The 11166-nt window shown below is 39.1% G+C and overlaps 1 protein-coding gene across 1 annotated transcript in view; it reads left to right on the top strand.

The window, feature by feature from the left end:
- The first annotated feature begins 224 nt into the window (after window positions 1–224).
- The window catches only part of CEP112 (centrosomal protein 112), a 158778-nt gene continuing 147836 nt past the window's right edge, over window positions 225–11166 (top strand). The window contains exons 1-7 of the mRNA XM_030461669.1: window positions 225–299; window positions 351–408; window positions 1285–1405; window positions 1990–2180; window positions 2756–2922; window positions 6963–7059; window positions 9502–9576. Coding sequence (XP_030317529.1) covers window positions 1306–1405; window positions 1990–2180; window positions 2756–2922; window positions 6963–7059; window positions 9502–9576 — 630 coding nt within the window. The 5' untranslated portion in view covers window positions 225–299; window positions 351–408; window positions 1285–1305. The remainder of the gene's footprint in view (window positions 300–350; window positions 409–1284; window positions 1406–1989; window positions 2181–2755; window positions 2923–6962; window positions 7060–9501; window positions 9577–11166) is intronic.

Raw genomic sequence — 11166 nt, 5'->3', positions numbered from 1 at the left:
GTGGGGGGAAGTTCAACACATCCGAAACGTTCTTTTCCTCCACGGTTCCGATCCGCACACCCCAACCTCCCTCTCTCAGCCCTCACCGCTCCCTTCCCGGGCGGTACCGAGGCCAGTAGCAGCCCCGGGCTTGTCGCCTCCGGGTCGGGCCGGGTCGAGTCCGGCTGTCCCCGGCTGTTGTCGCTCAGCAACCCGCGGAAACGGAAACGCGCGGAGCTGGGGACCGCCGGGAGCGGGGGTGGGGTCGGTTTGAACCGTTGGCCGCTCGGCCCGGCCCGGTTCTGCTCGGGGCTGCTTTTCCCCCGCTGAGGGGGGCCGGGACCCGCCGGCTCGGTTCGGCTCGGCTCGGCCCCCCTTCCCCTCTCTCCTCTCCTTTCGGAACCAGGTCTAGGAGCTGCGCGGAGCGAGGTAAAAGGAGCCCCGGGGGAGCGGGACCGGGACCGGGGGGTGCGGTGCTTGGGGGCATCAGATCCCGCGAACTCCATCGCTGCGGCGGGATGGAGCGGGAAGGTTCGGTGCGGGCAATCCCTGGAAATCAGCTGCGGGAAATCCCTGGAAATCAGCAGAGGAGGAAGGGGTTCGGTTCAGGAAAGGAGGGAGGGAAAGGTTTTGTTGTCGCCTTGCAGGGCGGGCGGCGGCGGCTCCGCTGCTCGGGCCCGGGGGTACCGGTACCGGCTGCAGGGAAAGGCTCCGGTGGTTCTCATAGTCTGGGTGCTGTGTTGAGTTTAAGCTGTCAACCAAATGGCCTCGTTGCAAACTGAAATGGGCAAAACGATGCAAACTCCAGCTGGGAAACTGAGCTGAGGGCTGAGAGGAGGAGTTCGACTTCTTATTTTTATTTTTTTTAAAGTTAAACCGCACTTCCGACCCCGTTTGTTGGTTTCGTTTATTTCAGAGGTCTGTTTGCTGATTTTCCTCCTGTTTCTCTTCTTTAAAACAGCAAACTAATTCCAGGGAAGGAAGGCGAACTTTAGACGGCTGTGACAAGTTGATTTGGGTGGTTTATAGGTGTTGTATGCAAATTGTGTGTATTTTAGTTCCTTTTTGTGTGTATTTTAGTTCCTTTTTGTGTAGTTGACTGTTCATTTGGAAATCTAACCAGACATTCTTGTAGCTTACATCGGGTATTTGTTGTTTGCAAAGAACCACTGTTATTTTGGTGTTTATTTGAGCCTAAGAAAATATCTGGGTTTATTTTCCATATAGTCCCAAAGCCTTTGGTGTACAGAGACTGAAATATGGGGGTGTTTGATCTTTTCTCATTCAATCTGGATCATTTTGCAGGTTACTTCGTGTTGGTCCAAAATGAATGGTGAAGAGGAAGTCTGGGAAAAACTAGATGCAGAATTTGAGCACTGTGTTGTGGATATGAAGCCTTATGTTCTAAAACTACAGCATAGGTCAGGTAAATATGGTAAAATGGGCATGAAGAAACATTTAATAACAAAATTCCTGTTTACTGATAGTTCTATGTACTTGTGTCACTTTAACAAAATGTTTAGCAGCTGATATTATGGTTTTGAGTCATCAATAATTGAATAGTTTAATTATCTGGTAGCAAAACTTGGGTAAATAGATATTTTTAGAATGAATGAAGACTTAGTGTGTAATTAAATATATATTTAAACACTGTGTGTTTAACAATAATGCTCATGCAAGCTTTATGTTGTAGTTAAAGGCAGCTCTTGGTAAGTTCAGAATTCCTGGGGATTTATGTGTTCTGTTCCTAATAGAGTTTTAATTCTGAATATGCATTATGGAGAGGTTTAGTAAGCTTGTAAACGTGAATTTATAGAAAACACATCTGGCTGACATAAATTTAAATTACTGCTAAAGGCTTATTTTTAACCTGGGTTTTTAGCTGTAATTTTTAATTTGGTTCTGTCACTTGGGGTTTTTTGTTTGTCTTGCCTTAAACTTTTGGATAGAAAGGAAACATCTACAAATGTAGTGAACCAGTAATGGCTTGCATTATTTCTGTATTTGCAGAAAGACAGAGGTGTGCACTGTGGATCAAAAAGCTGTGTGAGCCCTCGGGAGCAGGCACAGGGGTGGTGGAAAGGAAGAATCGGAACCTTTATGCCAAGCTCCTGCTCCACATGCTAAAGAGAGGGGTGCTGGAAGGTCCATTTACACACAAACCAGAACCAGGAAGACTGAAAACTTTACCTTCCTACATGGTGGGTATAATTCTGTAACTTTTGCTTAAATATATTTTGAAAATCCTTTCCAGTCTATGGTTTGGCACAGAGAGCTGTTTCTTTAAAATTCAGGTTGTAAAATAGGTGTTTTGAAGGGTGTATAAATTTTGTATAATTCTTTGAAGGTATGGATGGAATAAAAGCCTCTTGAGGCTGTATTTTGTCTAAATCAGCAGGTTCTTGTGGAAAAAAGAAGTGCTTAAATTAGGTGACTTTAGTAGTCTCAAAGAAAGAAAAGTTGCAGCATTTCACATAATTAAGCTTGCAGTTTGTTTGCTGAAGACATGAATATCCAGCAGCTGATTGTCATCAGCTTTAGCGAAGTAACAGTCCCAATTTATGCTAAAATTACCCAGACTGAAAGAAGTAATGGAAAACATTTACACCTGTTGCTTGTTGAACCAATTTCCCTTGATTAGCAAGCTTGCACACCTTGCTGACTTAGCTGGAAAGAGTTCTTAGAGTGCAAGTATTCCTGCAAGAAACAACATAAAGAATATATTTGTGTAAATATATGCTTGTAATAATTAATTTTGCATTTATTTTAATTCTAGTCAATTTATTTTGATGAGCCAAATTCAACCAGAATTCAGAGTAGTAGCTCAGACTGCTTACCAGACTGGGTAATGGGAGAACTGGGAAACAGTGAATCTAAGCCTGAGGAATCTTGGAAGACTTCTTCTAAAGAGGAGTCATTTTTAGCAACATCAATTACATATGGGTAAGATCTTTGTGTTTGCTTTATTCAGTATTTGATTACTCTTTAATAGATGTTTGATATGAGAAGCTCCATCTGTATGCTTTAATTTGTAGGATGAATTTATTACATGAACTCCTCTTGCATAAAATGTCAGTACTTTATGTATAGAAACTCTGGTAATAGCTTCCAACTTAATGATAACTTATTTTTATTATATTCCTTATGAGACTAAAAATCAGAGCAGCTGCCTGGGGGATACTTGTTGGTTTTTTCTCCATTGTAGGGAGAACTGTTTTCAATAATTCCATCCTTGTCTGAGCAATCTCTGAGTTTGATTTTAAAATGATTTAATTTCTATCATGCTCACTACTACAAATGTGTGGTTTTTTGGTGAGTAGCACCCCCTGTGCCTGGATCCTGCACATTTCTCATTATGATAATGCAAAAAATTCAAAGTTTTTCATTTGCAGCAGAATCCTGAGAATCTGTACCTGTACCTTGTCATGGCAATCTGTTGGACAGTCTTTTTGTAGGTTTGTAGGACCTTGTAAGCTTAAGCAGCATCTTTGGTTCCAGCCAGTTGGGAACAGAGCTATTTGCTGAGCAGATAAAGGGATGAAATGTATCAGGTTATTAAGGATTCTTTTCCCTGTCTGCTTAGGAAATTGTCCCTGCAGTGTTGAAGATGTCCCAGGCTGGTCAGTTGTCACTTTTAAAACAATAAACTTGTTTTTCTGTCCTATTTTTTGTGGGAATCTTAGGTAAATTTTTTTAATCTATATCCTGTTAAATATTTATTTCCAGTTTTTCTTGTGCAGTGCAGATATGCACAGGTTATCAAGATCTATATCACATTCCATAACGTGGCTGCATTTCAGTCATGGCTGGAATTCTTTCTTATATTGAAGTTTAGGTGGTGTTCAATCTTTTTCCCAAATCTTTGGTGAAAAAGGTGCTCTTTAAAGGTAGGGTGTGAATAGTATTTGAAACTCAGTGTGCTCTGTACAAAAGGAACTAAGTGCTTGTTCTAATTCTATAGGATTGGTTTGGTTTCATTGCATTAGAAACGTGCTCACAGGTTTTGTTTTGGAAATGTAATGGTTTTTTTTTTAATATGTTCACTTATTTTTCTTAAGTGGCTATCATTAGCTGCTGTGTTTTTTTGTTTTTTTTTTTTTTTTAGTGCTCTTAATGCTGCATTTCACACTACTGGGTCTTGCATTAAGTTTTTCAGCTGTGCTTTGGGTAGATGACAGGCACTCTTGCAAGCTCATCATGTTGATACTGAGTATTTTGGAGCTTTTCTCCTGTATCCATTACCCATGTGTGACTTTAGGAGTCATTTAAAATATGTTGCTCTCAGGACTGCTGCATCTTCTCCTTCCCAGCCCTACAATATTAATTCTAAGGGATCTTCTGGTAGCTTCACTCATGCCCTGATATCAACCTGTGGTTTTGACAGTGGATTTGTGGTTCAAGGAACAAGGATGGAAATGCAGAAATGTCCAGTGATGTTACAGCTTTACTGCTTTAGGCTTGGTGATGAGAAGAAGTGTTGGGAAGTGCTGGCTAAATACAGTCAGTAAAAGTATTTAGGTTTGAGCTTATGAAAACAAGGAATGTATTGTGCTTTAGGAATGCTTCTGGAGAATACAACTAAGTCTGTGTTAAGGAATCTTGTGCCAAGTTGGGATTCCTGGCCTGGATCAGATTTTCTTGGTCTTTGGAGTAACACCATCATTCTGGGTGTTAGAGGCAATCAAGAATGATCAGCACACCTTTGTCCTGTTCAGCCAAATTAACATATTGTTACCTTTTTAAAGCCACATTTGCAGCATAAAAATACAATTAAATCTTCTGAATTCCTTACTTGTGCTGGGTTTAGGAGAATGTTGGAATTCCAACCCCTTTCCCATTGAGTATCTGCACCAAAGGTTAAGCTTGGACTAAGTTGCCAGAGATGTGCCAGAAGGTTTATTTAATTCCTTTTTCTGTGCTGTGGAACTGTAGCAGTACTTGCACTGATGATCAACAGATGACTGCCAAGGCTTTGGTGAGGTCTCGAGCTGCATTGTATAATATTTCATGCAGTAAATATGATGGAATAAGTTCCTGCTTTAAAGAAATCTGGACTTGAAACTTGGCTGTATGTGCAATGGTTCTGCTGCTGGGTACTTGTACCAAGAGTGGAGGTGTCACAGGAAATCTGAATTTGTGTTAGCAATGAGATATTCCCATAGCTCTACATAAATTAGTCTTAAGAGCAAGGAGAAATTGCCATTAAATTTGTGAGTTATGCAGGAGGAGGTGCTGCAGGTAAATGTTCATCCCTAGATTTGAAGAAACAAATCCTGTACTTTTTATCTGCAGTTTTGAAGGGCCAAGTTCTGAAGTTTGTAGTTTGTAGAGAGTGCCAGCAGATGGTGATCTCGTTCCATCAGAGTTGTCCCTGTCCTTGGGCTGGGGACAGAACCCTCTCCATGTTCAGCATCCATAGCTGAAGGGAACTTGTGCATCCCAACTGGGACTCGGTCTCCCAGATTACACCACTTTTTTAGGGCAAAACAGGCAGTGTCACTATGATGTTTTGATGCTTATTTATCTCAATATCCCCTCCTTCAAAAGAAGAGAAAAAAATTGAGAAGTTCTTTTCATAGTTATTTTTCTCTTGCTTTAATTAGCAGGAGGGTGGAAAAGGGACTCAATGGGTAGAATATGCTTGATATGAGTAAAATTGGGGTCCATCCTTAATGATGTTTTCAGACATCATTTCCTTTACAGTTCCTCTTCAAAACAGCAAATATAAACTTATTCTCTTATCCCCTTTTCCCTATTTTGTCAATGAAAATTATTTCAGGTAGCTTGGGTTGGTTTGTGTATGAACTGATGCTCGTTAATCTCTCAGTGATAGGGGCATGAATTCTGTTGGGTTTTTTTTTTCATTTTCAACAACTGGAACTTCATTGATTTGTTAGGTAACCTGAGTATCCTCAGAAAAGAAGTCTGATAAAAGTGCAGATTTACTGACAAGATTTGTCTGCTTTCAAAGAAAGATAATTTTGTGTCAAATGAAATCTTGGTAAGAAATGCATGGTTTGGAATGCTAGGGACACTCATTGAGTTTGTTTGTTTGGGGTTTTTTTGGCCTTTTTTACCTCTCAGACTTTGCTTATCTAAACTATTCTTGCTGTGTAATTATTTTTTATTCCCTGGATGCTGTTGGCATTTATTGGTATGGTGCCAGTTGTGATATTTCCCTGTTCTCTGCTGTTTTGGGGAGCTTTGGGAAGAGTTTGTGTGCCCAGAAGGGACTGGTTTACACTGCACATCCAACAGCTGTCTTGCTGTTCATAAACACTTAATTCATCTCAGTGTCTTTTTGGCATAACTTGCTGTCTAATTTGCTGCTGAATGGAAAGAATGAGAGAGATTTTAATGGTCTGGCTGGATTTTAATATAGTCTAGCTAGTCCCAGGAAGGTACATGGACTAACAGGAACTTTTAATTACTTCAATACCTGTGATTTTGACATTGGAGTGTATGTGAAGGGTGTTTTTCTCTACTGTTTTGGATCTTTTGCTATACCAGCTCATTCAAAGCTTTTTAATTTTGTTCTGAGCTCTTTTTGTTGGTCTCTAGTTGAGAAAGCTCTGTTGACCAGGTGCATTTGTCACCATGCCTTCACCTGACTGCTGGTTTTTGTTTCTTTTTGTGCAAATGCTTTATGACAAAAAATTATTGAAAAAAAAGTTAAAAACCTCAGACTGCTGTTTTTTCTCTGGTGACAGACAACTTGCAAAGAACAGCTCTTCATACACTATGACATACGTGGTATTTCTGGTGGCTTTGGTGGTGTGGGTTTTTTGGCTGTTGTTTTTCTAATGGAATGCTTTTGTTTGCCTTTGTGCCTTTAATAAGAATTTTTTTCTTATTCTACTATTTTTGATCTTTATGTCTTGACAGCTTTTTTCTCTTCTATTTTAAAAGGTTTTATTTTGAGAGTAACGTTGTCTGTGTACCACAAGCTGCTGAAAAATGAAGTCCTCTCTTTCTGCTTCCAGGGAAAAATTCCAGTATAATGAGAAGCCAGCATTAAGATCCCCTTCTAGGAGTCCTCCTCACCGGGCAGATGAAGATAACCTTGCCACACCCCTGTCTGTAAGATGCTTCTCCTTTTTATCATAAAACTTCAGGTTCAATTAATTGTTTTTGCTTATCCTCATAAAGCTGCTTCCTAATTACACGAGTTATCATCCCTCTGTACAAGTGCAGACATTTGGGAAGGAGTGATAGGAAGGACTAAAGCTCATCAAAATCTTTCCCCTGCAAGTGCAGGGGGGAGAATTTCTTGTAGGATGCTCTCAGTTCATCCTCAGAGTTGACCTTTGTTTAGGGTGTTTAATGTCTGCATTGTTTTCTCCAGACTTGGCAAACTGACTGTATTGACATCATCTTGGATTTTGCAATAGGAGATTAAAGAAAGCTGCATAGATGTCTTTGGCTCTGTTTAATCATGGTTGACCTCTGAATTTTGGGCAGTTTGTTTGATCAGACTTGCCACAGCATTATGGCAGTAAACAGGCTTTGTGTAGAACCCTTTTAGTCTCAAATATTTAATGGTGCTGTGTATATAATTGAAAGCATTTAAACCAAAAATTACTCCTCACAAATCCATGTTATCAAGCATGTTGTTTTTCTTCCTGAATGTGTTCTGTAGCCATGCAGTGTTCAGCCTTTGCTGAGCAGTCTGGGTGCTGGGTGCAGCTCTAATGCAAACACTGAATTTCCTGCATTTATGTGGTTTTTTTGATCTATTTTGACTTATTTTTGGCTATATTATATGACTATATTATTTTTAACTATATTATTACTTACTTGACTGTATTATTTTGACTTTTTTGATTGTATCAGAGGAACACTTCAGAAAGATTGATTGCAGTTGGAAGTGGGCTTGTTGATACCTGAGTTACTGGTATAGACTGTTCTTACCCTTCTTTACTGGGCACATCCAAAATTTCTGAGGACATGAAGTGCAAGTGGGAGACACTGCAAGCTTGTTTCTGGGCCCAGCTTGCTGAGACAATTTGGAATTTGTGTTCTGAGATGCATTTGGAGCAAGCTAGCAAGGAGCTGCTTTCTCATGGCAGGCTACAGATGGGCTGTTGGCAAAACCTGAATGTCTCTGCTCCAGCCTCTTGTTGGGATGAATGCACTCCTAATGTGTGGTGATTGTATATATGCAAATGTAATTTAAGAAAAAAGCCATAACTAAAAATAAAACCAGATGCTGAGTTTAGTTAATTTCTCCTTATTACTCTCCTGTTTGTTTTACTTAAAGAAATATTTCTTATGGGACAGCTATTGTATAGAAAAGGATTTCCTTCATTTGGAATCTGGATTTAGGGGTTTTAAAGTTTTGTTTGTTTGTTGGTTTGTTTTTAGGGGGTGTGAGGGTTTTTTTGGTGTATGTTATGTTGGTTTATTTTCTTCTTTTGTTCCTTGCTTTACTCCAGGAGTCCAGAGCAATGTTAGCCAAATCACTGCACTTCATTGTTCTTCAGCTTCACAGACTGATTTTTGCTGTGATTACAGCTTTAAAAGGGTCTTTAAGTGAAATAATCTTCTCTTGCTTTGCCAACCAGTGTGATGAACATTTGGCTGGCTGGAACAAATAGTATCTTGTTGTGTTGTCAGTGATGCACAGATGTTCTGGCATAATTCAGACCCAGGTAGAGGACCAGGGAGGCTTTTAAGAAACGTTAAGAACTCTCTTAACCAAGTGTTGAGAAACTGAAGTCAAAGCTTCATTCACTTCATGGCCATAATGAATGAGCAGATTGAAAGAAGAGATGCTTGAATGCCACCACACAAACCTCTTGCTAACAAAACCTAATGAGACAAAGTCATTCACACTTCAATCTTCTGGTTTTCTAAACAGCATTAGAGCTCAGGAAATGAAACTTTTTTTGGTAGTGACTCCCCTGTTTGATATATTAAATGGGATCAGTAGCTACTGTTACCCTACAGGAAAAACTCTTCTGAAAGACATAGCCTTGACTGAATGGTGGAATTTATACCTCACTGAATACTGGATTTTTTTTCTGCAGAGAGGACCTCTAACCTTGAGCTGGGCAGAGCTGCTCTGTCCTCTGCTTTTACAGCTCTGTAACTATTCCTTCCTGTGGTTTCCCTTATTTTTTAAATATTATTTAGAGGCTGATCAGATGATCTCTGAATGCTGGATTAGCATCACAAAAGATGCTATGGAGATGGCTTATTTCTAGAATAATGTGTTGCCTGAAGAATGGAGTATTTACTTTTTTATTTAATCAATTCAACCTTTGTAAAAAAGGAAATAAAAAATAAAGACCAGCATTAAAGTGAGGAGACAAGTTAATTTATCCTCTGAATTCCTTCCTGAGCATGGAATCCTACTGGTAATTGAGCTATTTAGATTAAAGCTGTCAGAGGTATCCTGACACTATTAGGAAGTGCAGTGTAGGGATGGCCAAATCTCATGATAAGTTTTTATTATTCTTTTTGACACTATGGATCTGCCAGCTCTGCTGATATTTTTGTTTCACTTCTTTCATATTCCAGGAACATCGTCCTAAAAAACCAATTTCTTTGGATGACAGTGACCTGGAAGCACGTCTCAATAGTTGGAACCTTGGGGTAAAATGACCAGAGTACATTTCATTATTTACTGACTTGAAATGAAACCTCTGTAGTAATGTAGCCTGCATTTCTGAGTTTAGTCAACAAAACTATATGTAGGAATAAATATTTTAGAAATGTAAAGCTTGAAATGGTGATGATGAATATGTGAAGAGAACATAAAAATGCTTAATTAGTAGTTTACAACAATGCTAAGGTTCTGCTGAAGTTCCTTCTCTCTGTAGCTGTGTTCCACTGATTTTTTTCTTTTGGGTTGCTTTGTTCTTTTTTTAACTCTTTTCTTTGTCCCACCAAGTCTTTAACCAATTGGATTAATATTAATATTCTCATAGCAATTTATTAAAATCCACTTAGTTTAGTGAACAGTCTTTTTTGGTTTTTTTTTTCTTTCACTTTTTCTGCTCATTCTCCCAGGTTGAAAGCTCACTCAGTTGTGTTTGGGAGAGAGGGCAGCTGAAGTTAGAGTAAAAAAAAAAGCAATTTCTTGCACTTCCAGCCATGGACAAATGTATTTTTCAGGAATCATAGTTTTGTAAAGTGTGGAGATCCAGACAGCTTTTCAATAGCAGTTAACTCCAATGTGTGAAAGTGCTGGGCAGGTGTTTGAAACAAAACTGCAAGCAGTCACTTGCAGATTTTTTTATATTTGGGCTGTATAAATACCTGGTTTGTATGGAGAGAGAGCTGCAATACTTGGAGCTTCTAAAGCTGCTATAAAGGGGGAAACTTGCTCATGGCCATTTTACAAATTGTTCCAATTGATGCTGACAAAGAATCTTTTTATATCCAGCATTTTTCTATCAGTGTGGATCTGCCTCCTTGCTTATCTCTTTCATTCTATTTGGTTTTTTATTTTTTTTTTCCTAATTGAAATTCCAATGTGCAATCATGTTGTGTTGATAATGGGTGGTTATTAAAGTATGATGATCCTCCCCTGATACGGGAGCTTTCTTGGATAACAAATTGGCTACTGGGACACATAAATCTCTTTTTCAAGTCTCCTCTCCAGGGATGGTAATTAAACAAGTCACTAGTGAGAGACTTTGATTGCCTGATAAGACTTGTTGGGAGTTCCCTGATGAAGTGGATTAGAGGTTGTAAAACGGAGGTTGGTGTTGAACAGTGTTTAAGAAGCCTCCAATGGGCTTCTTAAAGCTTCAGGAAGTTTGAAAATAGGAATATTTAATAAAAGTAAAAAAAAATATCTTGTTTAATAATGGCAGCAGTTCAGGATATGTAAAGTTTGAGTGCAAGATGTGACTGCTTAATGTTGTTGAAAATTAATTTACCAATTAATTTACCAAAATTAATTTAATTAATTTACCAAGATACCACCTTGGATAGGGAAGACCCTTGACCCAAAAGAATACTTAATAATGGGGGAAAATTAGGAAAGGAAATTAGGAATGTCTTTCACCTGGAACTGCCTAATATAAAACCCAGTTGTTTTCAAAAGGCTTCTCAAAATGTCCTTGATGTTTCTTGGTTGGAAAATGTGTGCTGCTCTATCTTTCTCATGCAATGGTGGGGACAAAGCCTTGTGATTCTTCTGATAGTGTAATTTGGCTCTGAATTATGGAGGATTTG

The sequence above is a fragment of the Calypte anna genome, chromosome 18, assembly GCF_003957555.1.
Source record: "Calypte anna isolate BGI_N300 chromosome 18, bCalAnn1_v1.p, whole genome shotgun sequence".
Lineage (NCBI taxonomy): Eukaryota > Metazoa > Chordata > Aves > Apodiformes > Trochilidae > Calypte > Calypte anna.
This window is presented reverse-complemented; position numbering and strand designations above follow the sequence as displayed.